This window comes from Columba livia, chromosome Z, assembly GCF_036013475.1.
Source record: "Columba livia isolate bColLiv1 breed racing homer chromosome Z, bColLiv1.pat.W.v2, whole genome shotgun sequence".
Taxonomy (NCBI): domain Eukaryota; kingdom Metazoa; phylum Chordata; class Aves; order Columbiformes; family Columbidae; genus Columba; species Columba livia.
This window is the reverse complement of record NC_088642.1, coordinates 289,786-307,492: the sequence shown is the minus strand read 5'-3', so window position 1 is coordinate 307,492 and position 17,707 is coordinate 289,786. Positions and strand designations below refer to the sequence as shown.

Genomic DNA, 17,707 nt, shown 5'->3' with positions numbered 1-17,707 from the left:
AGAGCTGCCCGAAGCTGTGCGGGACGGGCGCGTCTGCTCCAGCGTCCCTGCGGCCGGACACGCAGACAGAACCACCGCCTGTGGACATGGAGGGTCCTGCACTTCCAGGCAACTGGAAATCCCATCCCAGCTCGTAAAATGTGCGTGCTCAACTTTCTAAATGTCTTTTAAATCCAATACTTGAATTTCAAGTTCTTATTTGAAAAGAACCAAAAAGCATCAGAGCATGGATGGAGCCACTGATCCCAGCACTTCCCACCCGCAGGACTGGGAGCGTTACCTCTCCAGCCCAGAGCTCCACACGGGTTCCCACTGGCTCTTGGAAACGTTCTGGAACCAGATGTTACGGGAAAACGAGACTTAGCTTTGCCAGTAAGAAACATTCGTATCTGCAGGAATTATTTGAGGTTATTTTTGGAGCTCTAAATGACCTCAGGAGGTTCCTTCTGTCCCTTTCTGTTCTACTCTGTTTCCATCCAGGCCTCCTCTGTGTTGATGGCTTACGTCTAGCCAACCACCTAACTGGGTCTGTGCAGCAGGGCTGAGCGCTGCCCCCGTCGGGCACTCCTCCCCTCCCTGAGTCCTTTTCTGTTTACACCTACACCCAGTCACTGCTCTTTTCATTCCCCCTTAACTGAGGCCCAATTCCTGCTTCTCCGCTGCTGTCCCCACTACGATACACACGTCCCAAATGTAAAAGCACTAGCAATCCTGAATGAAAGCAGTAATACTGTTGCTGCACGTTTATGTTCTAATCCTCTAATTTTGTTCTCAAAAACGTCTGAATAATTTATAGTGAAACATGCCAAAAAGCACTAGCTGAAATACTGGCATGGAACACTAAAGCCAAAAGAGAACCCTTTACGGTACCTGTAAGACGATTCTCACAGTAAACGTGAACTAGCTCAGAAATAAAGAAAGTGCCTGGTCCTTGTATGTCTGAATGTCTCGGGTCAGCCCTCCCCTGTCTCCTCCTCGAGTTCAAGACTGGCCTGAAGACCAACTGCCTTCCCAAGGCTTGTGGTCTTGTTCCCAAGACGACTCCAGACATTGCTGAGGTGACAAGCGCCACAGTTGAGACTAAATTGCAAAAGGACGCTTACAGCAGACAGGAGAGACGTCTGGTTTTCCACTAGTCTGTATTCAAATGGTACCAAGTCTCATGTGTTGCTGCAAGAGAAACCCCTGAATTCAGCTCCCGTTCTGGATTGTAACTCTGTGCAACGGTGTGAATAACTCAACTGTTACCAGGCGCCAGATCACGTCAACAAGGCCTAAGAAATTTCAGCACTGCTGACAGATTTGGTATATATAAAACAAGGTAAAACAGTGTATTTAAAATACACGGCTAACAAATTATAGCCAGGGGACTGCTGATTCTTAGTAACATAATTTGCAACGATGACGGCAAATCTTCAGTTATAAGGTTATTTATGAGAAGACCCACCTCGAGTCTTTTAAAGCATGCATGTGTTCGGGTTCGTACGTGAACACACCAATAACCTCCACATCTACGCAAGAACCATTGCGGCTCCTCCTGGGGCGTTCTGAACATCGAAGGTTTGACTCTCCAGTGTCCTAAGCATTCTCAGCTCCTAACAACTGGAGTAACACTTAGATACTGTAAACGAGGATCAGTACTTATTGGCATCGGACTATATCCATCATTATTTTGATCAAACGGCCTATTGAGTGCAATACACTGAGATATTCCTAGGGTACCAAAATGAACATTCATACAGACAAACTGGGTTAGTGATTACATGACAGATATGCTGAGGATCATATGAAATATAACATCGAACAATTGAGAACATTATTCAGAGATTACTCTCTTGGCACTGTTAATATCTCTTTCAGCAGAGCCCTTGTTACTCTGTGCCTTTTTACAGTATTTTCTCACAGCATATATTGCATGACAAATGTATCTACGAATGAAACAAGAGAAGATGCCCACACACCTTGATATGATCCATCATAAGCTGTTTCTGTGCATACAGAAGAGAACAGTCTGGACACTTGAAAACAGACACCTTCTGGTTTTCAATGTGCTGATCAAAGTGGCGATAGAGCAAAGGTTGTAGAGTAAACACAGTGTCACACATAGAGCATTTATATATTATTCTAAAAACAGAAGTACAATAAACAACATCAGTCATGTTGATGATCTATTTGCAAGAATCATGATGTTAACTGTTTTCTGAGCAGAGATCTGACATGTTCAAGCAATCATTTCACACTGCCTGAAAAACGTTAATATTAAACCAATTCAAAACATCCTCCAACTTCAAAATACAGGAGCAGTACAAAACCCAGAAAAACAGAACAAAAATGGTTAAAAAGTGCAAACAACAGCATATGGCAGTTACACGTGCAACACCAACATCTGCGCGGGATGCTCTGGGGGGACTGTGGTTTCTGAACTCCCTTTACAACCAAAGGACAACACTCCTGTTTCGGGTTGCAAAGGCAGTATGTTTGAAGGGAGCGAGTGATTTGATCATCACTGGTAGTTCGCCAGGATTTAGTACGATACATTTATTTTTGGCAGTGTGTATGGCTCGGAACCCCGTGAGTGCTAAGCCTGGGCTCTGTGAGTGCTCTGAAGCTGAAACCTCACAGGACGGTGTTTCTGTGTGTCGCAAGCACCAGAGACACCACGGAACCCGCAGCTCCCCCTCCCAGGGCACACGGGCGTTTGAAAGCGGCTGCCAAACCCCCGCTCTACGGGCAGCGTCCAAAGAGAAAGGGCTAACAGAAGCCACGTGTGTTTTAGCAGCTGTGTAACTGGCAAAGCAACGTATCCCTTAACATCATTTCAAAGGTACTTTAGAAACAGATACGCTCATGAACAAAGAACTAGGTAAGAACCAGACACTAAAAGCATAGTCCCCGAAAATGAATATGATAGCCAAAATCCTATATTACAAAATCCTAAGACAGTTATTAAACAATCCGAAAACAGTTGTATTTTAGCATATCCTTGTCAGTGTCTGTCCAACAGACAAGAACCGCATGGAAACCAGAAACAATCCTCTGATCTAAATGGTGTAACAACTGCTGCATGACAATATTTGGAAGCTGGTTTCATTCTGCTGAGGATTTTATAAGAAAAAGTATAGTTCAAGTTGCATTCTAGGTAACTATTTACTTGATACTTTGCTTCTTGGTTTTGATTATCTGTATGTTTGATAGTATTCAGAATTATTTTCCTGGCAACTAAAGGCGAGTCACAAGACTAGCCATTCAACCCGCGACCCTCTAGTGTATCTGCTCACGAGCAGTAAAAAGCACCACGTTTCCGGACCCCAGCGGTGACAGGCTGAGCTCTGTCCTGAACGGCTTTCCATTAGAACAGACAAACCAACCCCTGCTTGCTGTGCTGAACGTCCTCGTTATCCACATCAGTGTTCCAGGCCCTTCCTGTATCCCCCTAAGGAATTACCGATAGTTCATTGCTCCAGCGCTGTGAAGACCGCTCTGCACTCTGCTGGGAGATGGCAGGACAGGGACACTGCTCCACTGTCCAAGCCATTTGGCCAGTGCACAGACTTGAAATCATGAAAAACGGTACACTTAATCACATTAGCTGTGAAAAATATTATTTTTGTGGTAAGAAAGAAATCCCAAGTTTCTAAAACGCAGTTTCACCTCATGTACCTGGCATCAATTTAAAGCAGTGATTTTACTGTCAGTCGTCTTCCCTGCAAGAGAGATCAGCCATGAAAAATGGGGTGCCTCTCCTATGAAGTTATGCTGTGTACTGACAAAAGAAAATCACATATAAGCTCTGGTTTCCCATAAAAACCATGTAGCATCCTAGGTATGCTACAGGAGGGAGCCTCACTAAGCTGAAATGCAAGACAGCCACCCATTTCCCTATATTAAATAATCTAATTTCATCCCACTGAGAATCGCTGCACATAAACTTCATTTTTCATACACCAAATAACTGACCGTCTCTGTTCTGAAACCACCATCTGCAATGCGACCGTAAATCCCGCGGCTCAGCAAACGCCAGGGGACACGGCCCTGCCCGTTCCTGAGACGCGGCCCTCGCACCGGCCACCGGGCAACGGGACCAGGTGAGCCAGCAGCAGATGGCTCAGACGGGAACGTATTTCCCCAAACACAGCAGCGCTGGTCAGGCCAGGCCTGGAGCAGTGTCCGCAGCTCAAGAAAGACGTGGACAGACTGGAGAGGGTCCAAAGGAGGGGCAGGAAGGTGACCAGAGGGCTGGAGGGCAGAGGGGAGAGCCAGGTGCCTTGTTCCGGAGAAGAGGAGGCTCAGCAGAACCTCGTCACCGTGCTCAGTGCTCACAGGGAGGCCACAGAGAGACCGAGGGTCTCTCTTCGTAAGACATCGCAGGCAAAAGACAGGGAGCAATGGGTACCAGTTGCACCAGCAGAGGCTTCGTGTTGATACAAGAAATCTTTTACGGCGAGAACAAGAACTCAGCGGAACAAGCTCCCCAGGGACTTGGTGGAGCCTCCGTCACCAGACACAGCTGGACGCGGTGCCACAAAGTCCCATCACGGCCCCTTCCCACGGAATGGGGTCCCTTCCAGCCTGGGCCGTTCTGTGACTGTAACACAGAACATTACCCCAGATAAGCCAGAATTTGAGCCATGTCACAAACACTTGAAGTCACCTTGACCAAGATATGTGAGAAATATCCTCAGAAACAAGTAATTTAAACAACAAAACCATTTCCTTTTTAAATTGCTGCTGAGTAGCAGACATGCAGGTAGTTAACCTGAGGAAGCAGACGTGATTAGCTGGCGAAGAGCAGTCGCTGCCAGCGGCGCGAGCGCCGGTGTGACACCGTGCTGCCTGCGTGACACCACACTGCCTGTGTGACACCATGCTGCCTGTGTGACACCGTGCTGCCTGCGTGACACCACACTGCCTGTGTGACACCGCGCTGCCTGTGTGACACCGTGCTGCCTGTGTGACACCGCGCTGCCTGTGTGACACCGCGCTGCCTGTGTGACACCGCGCTGCCTGTGTGACACCGCGCTGCCTGTGTGACACCGCACTGCCTGTGTGACGCCGCGCTGCCTGTGTGACACCACACTGCCTGTGTGACACCACACTGCCTGTGTGACACCGTGCTGCCTGTGTGACACCGCGCTGCCTGTGTGACACCGCGCTGCCTGTGTGACACCACACTGCCTGCGTGACACCGTGCTGCCTGTGTGACACCGCGCTGCCTGCGTGACACCGCGCTGCCTGTGTGACACCGCGCTGCCTGTGTGACACCGCACTGCCTGCGTGACACCGCACTGCCTGTGTGACACTGCGCTGCCTGTGTGACACTGCGCTGCCTGCGTGACACCGTGCTGCCTGCGTGACACCGCGCTGCCTGTGTGACACTGCGCTGCCTGTGTGACACCGCGCTGCCTGCGTGACACCGCACTGCCTGTGTGACACCGTGCTGCCTGTGTGACACCGCGCTGCCTGCGTGACACCGCGCTGCCTGCGTGACACCGCACTGCCTGTGTGACACCACGCTGCCTGTGTGACACCGCGCTGCCTGTGTGACACCACGCTGCCTGTGTGACACCGCGCTGCCTGTGTGACACCGCGCTGCCTGCGTGACACCGCGCTGCCTGCGTGACACCACGCTGCCTGTGTGACACCGCGCTGCCTGTGTGACACTGCGCTGCCTGCGTGACACCGTGCTGCCTGCGTGACACCGCGCTGCCTGCGTGACACCGCGCTGCCTGCGTGACACCGCACTGCCTGCGTGACACCACGCTGCCTGTGTGACACTGCGCTGCCTGTGTGACACTGCGCTGCCTGTGTGACACCGCGCTGCCTGCGTGACACCGCACTGCCTGTGTGACACCGCGCTGCCTGTGTGACACCGCGCTGCCTGTGTGACACCACGCTGCCTGTGTGACACCGCGCTGCCTGTGTGACACCGTGCTGCCTGCGTGACACCGCGCTGCCTGCGTGACACCGCGCTGCCTGCGTGACACCACGCTGCCTGTGTGACACCGCGCTGCCTGTGTGACACCGCGCTGCCTGCGTGACACCGCGCTGCCTGCGTGACACCGCGCTGCCTGCGTGACACCGCGCTGCCTGCGTGACACCACGCTGCCTGTGTGACACCGCGCTGCCTGTGTGACACCGCGCTGCCTGTGTGACACTGCGCTGCCTGCGTGACACCGTGCTGCCTGCGTGACACCGTGCTGCCTGCGTGACACCGCGCTGCCTGTGTGACACCACGCTGCCTGTGTGACACCGCGCTGCCTGTGTGACACTGCGCTGCCTGCGTGACACCGTGCTGCCTGCGTGACACCGCGCTGCCTGCGTGACACCGCGCTGCCTGCGTGACACCGCGCTGCCTGCGTGACACCACACTGCCTGTGTGACACCGCACTGCCTGTGTGACACCGCGCTGCCTGTGTGACACCGCGCTGCCTGTGTGACACCGCGCTGCCTGCGTGACACCGCGCTGCCTGCGTGACACCGCGCTGCCTGTGTGACACCGCGCTGCCTGCGTGACACCGCGCTGCCTGCGTGACACCGTGCTGCCTGCGTGACACCGTGCTGCCTGCGTGACACCGCACTGCCTGCGTGACACCGCGCTGCCTGCGTGACACCGTGCTGCCTGCGTGACACCGCGCTGCCTGCGTGACACCGCACTGCCTGTGTGACACCGTGCTGCCTGCGTGACACCGCACTGCCTGCGTGACACCGCACTGCCTGTGTGACACCGTGCTGCCTGCGTGACACCGCGCTGCCTGCGTGACACCACACTGCCTGTGTGACACCGCACTGCCTGTGTGACACCGCACTGCCTGTGTGACACCGTGCTGCCTGCGTGACACCGCGCTGCCTGCGTGACACCGCGCTGCCTGCGTGACACCGCACTGCCTGTGTGACACCGTGCTGCCTGCGTGACACCGTGCTGCCTGTGTGACACCGCGCTGCCTGCGTGACACAACTACGAGTTCTATGATCACAATACAGTAGCACTTCAAAATTTTTTTTACTATTTTTAGAAACAAAATTAATTAATAAAAGAATACAATTACAAGCACATCTCTATGGAAAGAAAACTAATGCAAAATACTTAATTTACAAAGTTTATCACAAACAGTTCAGCAGATCCAAGCCCAATTCAAGAAATCTGCGTTTTTCTTGTGTAAAGTATCTAACACAAATGCTGATCTTAATCGTTTGGTTTTCCCCAACGAACCTCACGGAACCTGAAACAAGTTTTAAGTGAAGTGCTGGTACTTCAAAGCCCCTCACTGCAGATACCGCCCTGAATTAAAACAAGGTATCATTTATCCCTGTGTGGAAATACCTTAGTCTAGTGTCAGCAACAGTAAGTTCGCTGCCATTTTGCCTTAATGTAGGTTTAAACACCCTGAAGAATAAATCATCTGTTTATATGTTAGAAGAAACAGTGATAAACCAAATTCTACTGAAATCTGGTTATTACACTACATGGTACCTTGTTTTTCTCATCTGTCTTCTACTTTATTGAGTCTTCAAGTCGTTAAAATGTACTAATGTGCTCTGTGCACTCCAGAGAAACAACAGGGAGTTAAATCCTTGAGTATTTACTCCCAGGACTGCACTCCTGCCAACGGGAAAGGACACAGAAAAAAGGTCTGTGACGAGAAGACGTCGGGCTCCGGCTGATGAGATCTGGAGCCTGATTTTCCCGTCCATTGGCCCCTGCGGCTCCGAGGGGCTTCCACGGAGCTCTGGGGTGTTCGGCACCATCAAAACAGACCCCGGTGGCGCGTTCCGACTGTGCCCCGTGTTACTACCACCAGCAAACCACCAGCTGCACGCACAGCTGGAATCAGTTCTACCTTAATCCAGGAAGAGACACCAACCCCGGCACAGCCAGGACCACGGGCACCGAGACACCGACCCCGGCACAGCCAGGACCACGGGCACCGAGACACCAACCCCGGCACAGCCAGGACCACGGGCACCGAGACACCGACCCCGGCACAGCCAGGACCACGGGCACCGAGACACCGACGCCGGCACAGCCGGGACCACGGGCACCGAGACACCGACCCTGGCACAGCCGGGACCACGGGCACCGAGACACCAACCCTGGCACAGCCGGGACCACGGGCACCGAGACACCAACCCCGGCACAGCCGGGACCACAGGCACCGAGACACCGACCCCGGCACAGCCGGGACCACGGGCACCGAGACACCGACCCCGGCACAGCCGGGACCACGGGCACCGAGACACCAACCCCGGCACAGCCAGGACCACGGGCACCGAGACACCAACCCCGGCACAGCCGGGACCACGGGCACTGAAGGGGAAAATCAAAACCAACTAACCAAAATAAAACCAGTTCTCCCACCTTTTCAGTCAGATGTTAGGAAAACGACTGCATAAGACCTGACGAGTTCTAGCAGTTCTTTTTGGAATCACGTTGTCTTAATTCACAGTAAAAATGCAGATGAGCGAAGCAGATTAAAAAGCAAGCACAAGCAACACGCTAGCTGTCCAAACCGCTTCCATAACCACTGCATTACTCTCCTGCAGAATGCAGTGTTTAAAGAACTGCTGTTGCTACGGTCACAGCAATTTAACCTTTGCCAAATAAATCACCAGCTAAAAACTCATGAAAACATTACACAAACCCCACACGTTACCAACGGGATGACAAACTGTTGGCTGTACAGTACATGACATTGAAGGTTACAAGCACAGGACAGAATGCAATTTCACAGGTTACTGAAACGCAGGCAAGTGCAGTAGAAGATGAATTTTGCTTACTTTGGTTCGCCTATCTTGATACCCGGGTGTTGTGTGTAGGCATGGGAGTGTGTGCTGGGAGCAGATTTAAATGCCATGGGACAGATAGGACACTTGTAAAAGACTTCACAGTGAGAACCTTGAATGTGAGACTTGAGAGCCGCCACGTCAGAGTAAACAACATTGCAATGCACGCAGCTGCAAGAGAGCGGAGAAGAGTCAGGTCAGCCTCGGCAAAGCAGCGCTGCAAGAAACCAATAAACACTCATTGGCAAGCAAGTGGAAGAGATAAACATACATACAACCAGGTAAAACCACGGTATTCCGACAATTAAATAACCCAGTAAGAATCAACATGAAGAGATTTGCATATTAGGAAGTAAGAAAAGACATTTCCCAAACTTAATGAAAATCTAAGAGATATGAAGTCAGACCATGTTTTTATGGCATCACAACAGAACAGACAGAAGGGTGGACAGAGGATATTCTATCGATTGTAAAAAGAATGCTTAAATCCTCCGCAAATCTGTAAAGAGATTTCACAAAATGCATTTTTATCACATGCATGGATTGTATAAGGTACGTCAATACAGAAACTGCCACCAACATGGAAAACCAGTTAGCAAAAAATTTCCCCCATTTCCCTTGTTTAGATTTAATGAAGACAAACCGTAATGATTTCTGTTCATGTAATCAAATCAGCGCTTGGATTTAAAACAAAAAGAGTAATTTCAGTTCAGGACAGCTAAGCCAAATCTCTGCAATCAGATCAGTCTATCAGATTAGAATTCTGAAAATATTCTTCAAACACATACTTCCGCTGTGTCGGAAATTTGTGACCTTTCCGCATCTAGTCTAAAATAAAATTATTAAAAAATTGCATTAATATTAGTACATAAGAATTTCTGCACACAACGGTCCCTTTTAGTGCCACACGTCTCCAGCAGTAAGTGCTACCAAGTCAGCCCAGGAACACGCTGCTGGAGCAGTTACGAAATAACCTGTCAAATCAACAAGTTTCTTATTTACCAGTATTTTGCATAAGAGTTTTACAATTTAAACATAGAAGGGCCTCTGTCCTTCCAAAATGTTCATTTTGGCATCTATCGTGGTAGTGATTGTTGTCACATAAACGTCAAATCCTTTTTATACTGTTTTAGAGCCCTGCAGGTAGCAACAGGGCAGAGAACACAGGGACACAGCGCATCCGAGAGTCCCGTTGTCCTTTTAAAATCTGTCACCCTGGAATTTTATGAAACGCCATCCGTTCATTTCTGAGCACTTGATCTACATCCTTGGTACTATTAATGAGGTTTACATCTCTCAAGTCTCCACTTCCCGAGGCGTTTTCTGAAGTGTCTGCGTGCGCTCACTCTGCTCACAGACGATGCTCACAGTCCCCTGCCAGCCCTCCCGCTGGGCCTTGTGCTCAGCACCCGCCTTTGTGCTCAGCACCCGCCTCTGCCCACCGAACCGGCTCCGCGGACCAAGCCTTCCCTTCTGGGGCTGCCGGACCGGCTTCCTCGTTCCAACCAAACCCAAGGTTGCAAAGTTCAGCTGACTTAGTTCAGGCTACAGTGCTGGGACCAGGCTGACCTCCCGCCCAGGCCCCGCGGGCCGTCAGGACGCCTGTGCTGCTCCTCGGGAACGACCCACAGGCCCGGGAGATGCTGAGGGGTGTGAGAAGGAAAACTTAACTTTCCCAAATAGTGCCTTTCTTTGCCTTGGTATTTTTGTTTTAGTTTCACCATATACAGAAATTCTGACTCAGTGTGACACTAGATGCTTATGATATGTCTTGAACGTTTGGTAACTTTAGTCTGGATTCACAGTGAAGGGCTGATGAGTCCCGTGGTGTTGCTGGTGCACACCGGGGTCCCCAGGGATCCTGTGAACAAACCCGAGACACGGGCTGGAGGGAAGGAGAGCGGAGGCAGCAGGTGTAACAGACGCAGGAGCGGACAGACAGACTGCTGCTTGGAGAAAAGAACCCAACGCAGCGCTGCCCGGCAGGGATTCCACCTGGAAACAGCCGGCCGGAGCAGCACGTGCCAACAACCGCCCAGTAAGTGGACTGGTGGCACCGCACGGGGAGGAGCTGCCTGCTGCTGAGATGCCCAATGGCCCCTCTCTGCTCAGACGGGACGAGGCTGAAAGGTTTTAGAGAGCGGAGCTGCTCCTCATCCCGTGCTGTGCTGCCCGCCACTCTAACACAAAACCACGTTCCCAGCCTTTCAAAACTTAATATTCCATGTAATAGCTCTGATCCATTTTCTCAGTGAGCTGCAGGAAGAACGTAATAGAAGAGGAACTGAAGGGTACGAGAGAACCACCAGCGCCCAGGCTGGCTGAAGGAGAGGTCATTTCCAAGGGAGGCAGAGCTGGGGAATCCTGCCGCCCCACAGAAAGGCGGCGAGCCGGTGCGGTGCGGCCGTCCGCATCTCGGCAACAACCGCTGCCAGCAAACACGGGAAATGACTGTTCACCACACAGAACCATCTAAAATCCAATGTTCTGACACACCCAGAGGTTTTTTTAAGAACCTGAAATTAAGAAAATACATCTGAATTGTCTGTGACGTCCTGAATCTGACACTTTGTGGCCGGATGAGATCAGCCAATATTCTGATTTAATAACACACAAAAGCGGATGCCCAAAACAAAGAAGAATCCTAATGTGGTATTTATTCCGAAACTTGTAGTACTAATAGCACTGTTGCCATGACAACCTTAAACTATGAAGCTGCATTCTACAAACAATCCTTATGACAATGGAAAATTACTTTTAAAAGCATAAATTATACATAAATTGACAACAAAAGTAACCATCATACTGACCGAAAACCAACTCTTCGGGTATAATGCAGGCAGTTCTTAGTGACATGGGTCTGGAAGTGGACAGATCTGCAGATTGCTCCACATTCGGGACACGTGTATGGAGATTTATGCTGATGAATTCTCTGGTGTGATGCAAAACTGCACTGGTTAGGAAGCAGCATCTGGCAGATATTGCATGTCTTCTAAACAATAAACCAAAATAGACGAAACAAAAGGTTTGGTTCAGCTATACATAACGTCTTGGGTCGAACACTGTAACATATCAAATAAAAGGTTAAACGTGACGGACCAGAAGCAGCGGGCAGCACGCACTGCAGGCCCGGCGGGCACAGGCCGGCAGCAGGCGCTCCGCGGCGCGGGTGGCCGCCGCACCGCCCCAGCAGCGAACCTGGCGGGTTCGCGTCCGGGCACGAGGAAATTCTAAATAAACGCTTAAGAAATCATCCCCTTCCTCATGTAAAACAAGCTTCCCAGTAAAAGACAGGCGCTTCACAAAAGTCACCCCGTCCTTCCAATTTAGGCAACTCCTCGTTAAATCTCTTTTAAAAACCAGTAAGATCCAGAGCCTGTAACAGCAGAATCAAAGCCACCTTTGCAGAAATAGCAGTGTTACACACAGCCTTCACGGGACTCTGGCTTACGAGTGGTGGCAGCTATGCCGCTAAAAAGCAGCCTGCTCCCGTTTGGTGAACAGGAGACAGACACCGACTCCGAAGACAAGGAAGAGGCCTTTGCAGGCCCGGCAGAAAGCATCTCTTTTTCTAACAGAACTCTGTACAGCAACAAGGTCTAAAGTAACTTCTTGATTGCCTTAGCGGTTTTACAGTATTACTGGTATTCTAAGAACAACTACATTTTTGTATTACAATCCATACACTCCATTATTTTTCCAAAACAGCTTAATCTAAATGCTTTTTTTGAGGACTCGTGTAAATACTTTCTTTTCTAAAAAGAGTAATTTTAAGGAGAAACATTAACGTGAAACATCTTGTGGTGACACACGCAAAAGTGTTTTCACGTGGTTCACTCTTAACGTTCACTTTGTGAACACGGTGGCCTGACACGTCTGAACACTCTCCATCCAACATCTCTCTCAGTCGTCCCGATGACAGCAAGACGGCCAGTGCGGAACACGGACCCGGAGGAAGCGCAGCACTGAGCACCCACCACGGCTCACGCTCGGCCCCGCGCGGAGCGGGCGGCTGCACCCTCAGGTTTGCCCGAGCCTCCCCAGCCCTCACCGGAGCCGTCATGACACAGCCGGTCTGAAAGCCTGTGCAGACACACAGAAACAGTCACTTTGCAAAGACCAACCCCCGACTCGCCCTGCAGCACCGCACAGGACTGCTTCGGGGCGAGAACTTCATCCTCAGCTGGGCTCACAGGCACAGTCCTGGCTACCCGCAGCTCGGATGGATGAGCAGCCATGCAACCCCGGAGAACCTGCAGGACTGCCCGATTACCTAAGAAAACAGCAAACCACAACCCTTACTGCAATAACAGACTCGTGCGGGTTCCAGGGTCCCCCCAAAGCCCTGTCGGCAGCTCACGGCCCGGACGGAGCCGCGGGTCCCGCTGCGCAGCGCTGCGAGCTCGGGCCAACACCACGTGCTGTTTGCTGTGGGAACAACTCTGAACTTCAGCATGCTTGCTCACGTGGAGAGCCTGTGTCACCAGGACAGCCATCGACATCACCAGGTGAGGGCGTCTGTCACCAGGACAGCCATCGACATCACCAGGTGAGAGCGAGTGTCACCAGGACAGCCATCAACATCACCAGGTGAGAGCGAGTGTCACCAGGACAGCCATCGACATCACCAGGTGAGAGCATGTGTCACCAGGACAGGCATCGACGTCACCAGGTGAGAGCGAGTGTCACCAGGACAGCCATCGACATCACCAGGTGAGAGCGAGTGTCACCAGGTGAGGCATCGAGAGCAAACCCAGCAGCAACAGGGAAACAGCACCGGGAGAGGCAGCAGGAAATGGCGATTCTACAAACCCAGTTATTTTACCTGCCCACACAAAAAAGGGCCCCACAGAAAGTGAGTACATCACTTTTTAATCTTTGTTCTTGTCTATTGTTTTCATTTTATCCTCACCTCATCCTCCCAACCTACTGTCAGTACATCTGTCTGTCTCTCATCCACTTCCTTTATTTCGGTGCCTTGTTAATTGCTTGATTTCATTGTACCATGAACAACAGTGTTTTCACAAGGACTACTGGTTCCTAGCATACCAAATGATAATTAACGAACCTATTATGGAAAAAAGGACAAACCTAACACCAGTAAGCACCAGCCAAGGAGTTAGCTAAAAACCAATCCCCGAGTATTAAGTACCTCAAGAGCTGGTGCAGAATGTACTCGTGGTCAGACACTGTTCAAACCGCAGCAAGGTCTAAGGACGGAATATATTCTGCTAACCTCTGACAAAACACCTCCCTAGGCTCGCGTTAGGTAGGCACGTCTGCGGTACCTTACAAACTGAAATCCACGCTCCAGGCACGTCCCTGGGAATCCAGGCAATTCAGCCCGAATCCACGAGGCAGGCAGGAAAGCAGGACCTGAGGCAGAGCCACGTGATCCGGAGCGGAGACCATCCCGACCCCCGCACGTTCCTCCGCGGCGGGCACAGCATAACCGCTGCACGGCCTGAGCTCGGGAAACAGACCTGCCGGGAACCCGCCCGCGCTTCTGCGACTAGTGCTTTGTCTTAAAACCCCGATCCTGCGCGCTGCTGCGCGGCTCCGGGGACGCTCCGGGGCATCCCTGTCCAAACCAGCACCTGCGCCATTTCAGCTGCAACGCCAGCTCGGCTGAGGCTTTGAAACACACCAGAATCCCTTTAATTGGCACCCCCCAACAGAAATCCAGCTATAGCCTTTATAACGACCCTAACTCTTGTGGGACTATAAAATACATTGCACTGATAGATATTAACTTTTATTGAATGACGTGTTTCTTTCGGATTAGGCCACATACATTAAATGGTTTGTAAATTTAACTTCTTAGCAATGGTAAGAGGAAAGGAAAAGCAACACAAATAAATGTCAGACAGGGAGAAACGCACGCTAGGGAACACTCTCACGTGTGTAAGAGCGAGCTGAAGGCAACAGCGTGCGTGTCCTCTGAGCACAACCTGCGTGCCATTTACCCGCTGCCTGGAGCCCCGGCAGGTGAGCGGAACGCCCGGCTCACACGCCACGGGAAACGAATAGAGACTGAAGACAAATCGAGGATGAATTGCTTAAACTGTCCTTCAGATCGAACAGTTAATGAGGGTGCCAATTAAGTGGATTCCACGGGATATTCAAATTCCAAAGCACAGAAAGGCTAATTAGAAATTCTAAGAAAAGACCATTATTAATTTCAGTATTGTAATGTTCAGCGGTAAGAAAGCTAATGCTAAGTTCTAGTAAAAATACAGTGTAAACTTCAGACTTCGGGGCCTAGAAAAATTCTAAGAAAACTCTTACTTAAAAAATGTTGACAGTGACTGTGTAAGTGTTGCAAGTTTTTCTGTGCTGTTTGTTTATACATTTAATCATGGAGGTTCAGATAATTAACAGCTAAATGAAAGTAAAAACATATCCGAAGTCTCCTAGGCCCATAGGTGAAACATTGGAATGTAAACGTATGATACTCTACTTGTCCACTCGTGTCTGCAGCCTGCTGGAAATGAGTTGCAAGAGACGTCTCATCTTGGAAAACCTCGTTGCACTCCAGACACTTCAGACTATGTCTGCAGAGCTTGGACGGGTCCTCGTCCAGGGGCATGGCTGGAATGACGGGTGTGCTGGCGGGGGCCGAGATCACCGTCCCCGTTACGCCAGACTGGATCTTGGTCACGGCGTGCGCGCCAGCTCCCCCGGGGCTCTGCAGCACCGACAGAGCGCTATTGCTTGAAGGAGATGCTATCATCTGATCTGCTGGGACCGGTTTTAAAATCAGGTGGGAACACTGCATCACAACGCCTTTTTCCTTGTGCCCACGAGCATGGGAAAGAAGACTGCATTTATTGTAGAAAACTAAGTTCTTTGTACAGTGATTGCACGTCACTTCGATTCGCACACTCCGCCTGTCATAATGCTGGGTCAGGCTCTTCTCAAGAGCAAACGAGTCGCCACACTCCAAACACTTGTACCCTCGCGTGGGTAACGTTATCCCGGCATTGGCGGGGGGACTAAGGTTCGGGATGTAAACTGGTACGGGATTGACACTACTCAGCACCTTATTGAACGCCTCCACTACCGAACTCTGCAGAGATGACACCACCTGGACTCGAGACACTTTTTTAGAAGGCTGTGAGGCTGCTGCAGAAATTATTGCCTGCTTTATTTGTTGCTGAGGTTTCGTTAGCACTTGGCGGAGTTCAGAGGTGGTTTGAGCACCTTGAGGCAGAAGATTAAGGTTGGCAAGATGGACCGTCTTTGGCACAAGTTTAGCACTGGCAAGGCTTGACGCTGGCACCACAACAGTCTGCTGTTGGATAGCGTTGGCAGCTTTGATAATAGCGCTGCTGGCACTCTGCACCGAAGCAGCAGATATTACGGTGGCTTTCACCGTGGTATTGTTAGCAAGCTTCAAATTGATAACTTGTGAACCCGCCGTTTTGACTGCTGAAACGGGGAGAAAGGCAGTAGCCACAGGTTTGATGGTGACCTGCTTTGGCGCCAGTTCCGCGGACGCGGCGGCGGTGGTGACAGCCGTGGGCTGCAGGGGAGCTCGAGGAGGAGAGGACAGCGCGGGAGCGGAGGCTGGCGAGGACAGCAGAGACGTCACGGAGGTGACCATAGAAGCGGTCTGCTCTGGCTTCTTACCGGAGTCCACATCCACTTCTGGCAACACTCTAGTAACAGTTCTCTTGATCTCCCCCGAGGAAGTCTTGATGGTTTTGATGCGAACTTTAGGAATTGCTGGTGTTGACCCTGCGGGGGAGGATGGAGACCCTTTGCTGCTGTTTTCACTCGATACGCTTCTGGGACTGTCAGGTGATTTGACAGACGGCTTTTTAGCACCATCGATGAGACTCTGAGATTCAGGCGACTTTTCAATAGCCCGGGGACTTTCACTCATGTCTTTTGGTAATGGAGAGGATTCTCCTGAATTAGACTGTAGATCTTTACCGGTATCTGTAGCTGCCTTTTTAGCACTCAGCGCTGCGATTGCAGCAATGCACGAAGAAAGCTTTGCTGACGACTTTGCTTTGGACTGGGAAATGCCGCCAAGATTTGTTTCACTTTTTTCAGTACTCAGTTTTCCATCAAGCACCCTGTTTTCGAGAAGCTTCTCGGAATTGTCTTTTAGCAATTTGTCCTCTGTTTTTCGAGCTTTAAAAGGCTCATAGACACTTAAACTCACGGAGGTTGCCTCTGTTTCTCGTTTAGCTACTTTATTTTTATCTATACTACTTGAAACTGGGATTCCAGACTTAATCAAGTGCTCCCCTCCAAGTGCCTTTAGTTTGTCGTATTCCTGCTGAGATCCAGATCCTGCCAGGACATTTGCTCTGAAATTTGCACGCATCTCCTCTTTATCCAGAGGATCGTCCACCTCAATTTTTTCATCATCATCAAATTCTTCAGCACTTGATATTGGGCTAAACTGGTTGAAAGCTGAATCCTTCAGTGTAGTCTCAGAAGCTGAACCGTCATCTTTAAGCGACTTCCCCTCATCCTTACTGTAACTGTCAAGAGCTGAAGACGTCAGGAAGCCGTTGTGCAAGCCATTGCCTGTGGAATGGTGCCCATCCTTGTCCACCCCTTCCGAAGCATCGATAGTACGCACGTTTTTCACAATGACGCTCACACCAACGTCAGAGGACGATGGGGCGTGAGAATCTTCATCTGTGTGAGCGTTCTGCTTTATGTGGCTCTCATGGTCATCATGTCCAGATTCAATAGCTGCTTTTGGATCAACCATGTCTGGTATGTCAAAGGCTGCGAGAAGGTCATCGAAATCTGGGGTCTTCATATCCCCCATGGTCATGTATTTGATTGTAAGCAAATCTGTAAAATAAACAGAAAGCCAGCACCTCAGTATTTTAGGCTCTAATAGCGTAGTCTTACAAAAAATAAGCGCGTGTTCACATATGCCATGCAAAAAGGTGTTTTT

The 17,707-nt window shown here is 50.5% G+C and overlaps 1 protein-coding gene across 14 annotated transcripts in view; it reads right to left on the bottom strand.

Annotated features, from left to right (window-relative positions):
* Positions 1-17,707, bottom strand: part of LOC135577372 (zinc finger protein 532-like) — a 38,815-nt gene that overhangs the window by 10,962 nt on the left and 10,146 nt on the right. For 10 of the 14 annotated variants that reach the window (XM_065046695.1, XM_065046692.1, XM_065046693.1 and 7 more), the window contains 4 exons: positions 15,242-17,601; positions 11,592-11,773; positions 8,776-8,952; positions 1,962-2,124 (listed from right to left, as the gene is read on the bottom strand). In XM_065046695.1, coding sequence (XP_064902767.1) covers positions 1,962-2,124; positions 8,776-8,952; positions 11,592-11,773; positions 15,242-17,581 — 2,862 coding nt within the window. In that variant the 5' untranslated portion in view covers positions 17,582-17,601. The remainder of the gene's footprint in view (positions 1-1,961; positions 2,125-8,775; positions 8,953-11,591; positions 11,774-15,241; positions 17,602-17,707) is intronic. The other 4 variants (XM_065046700.1, XM_065046701.1, XM_065046697.1 and 1 more) reach the window with 3 other exon arrangements.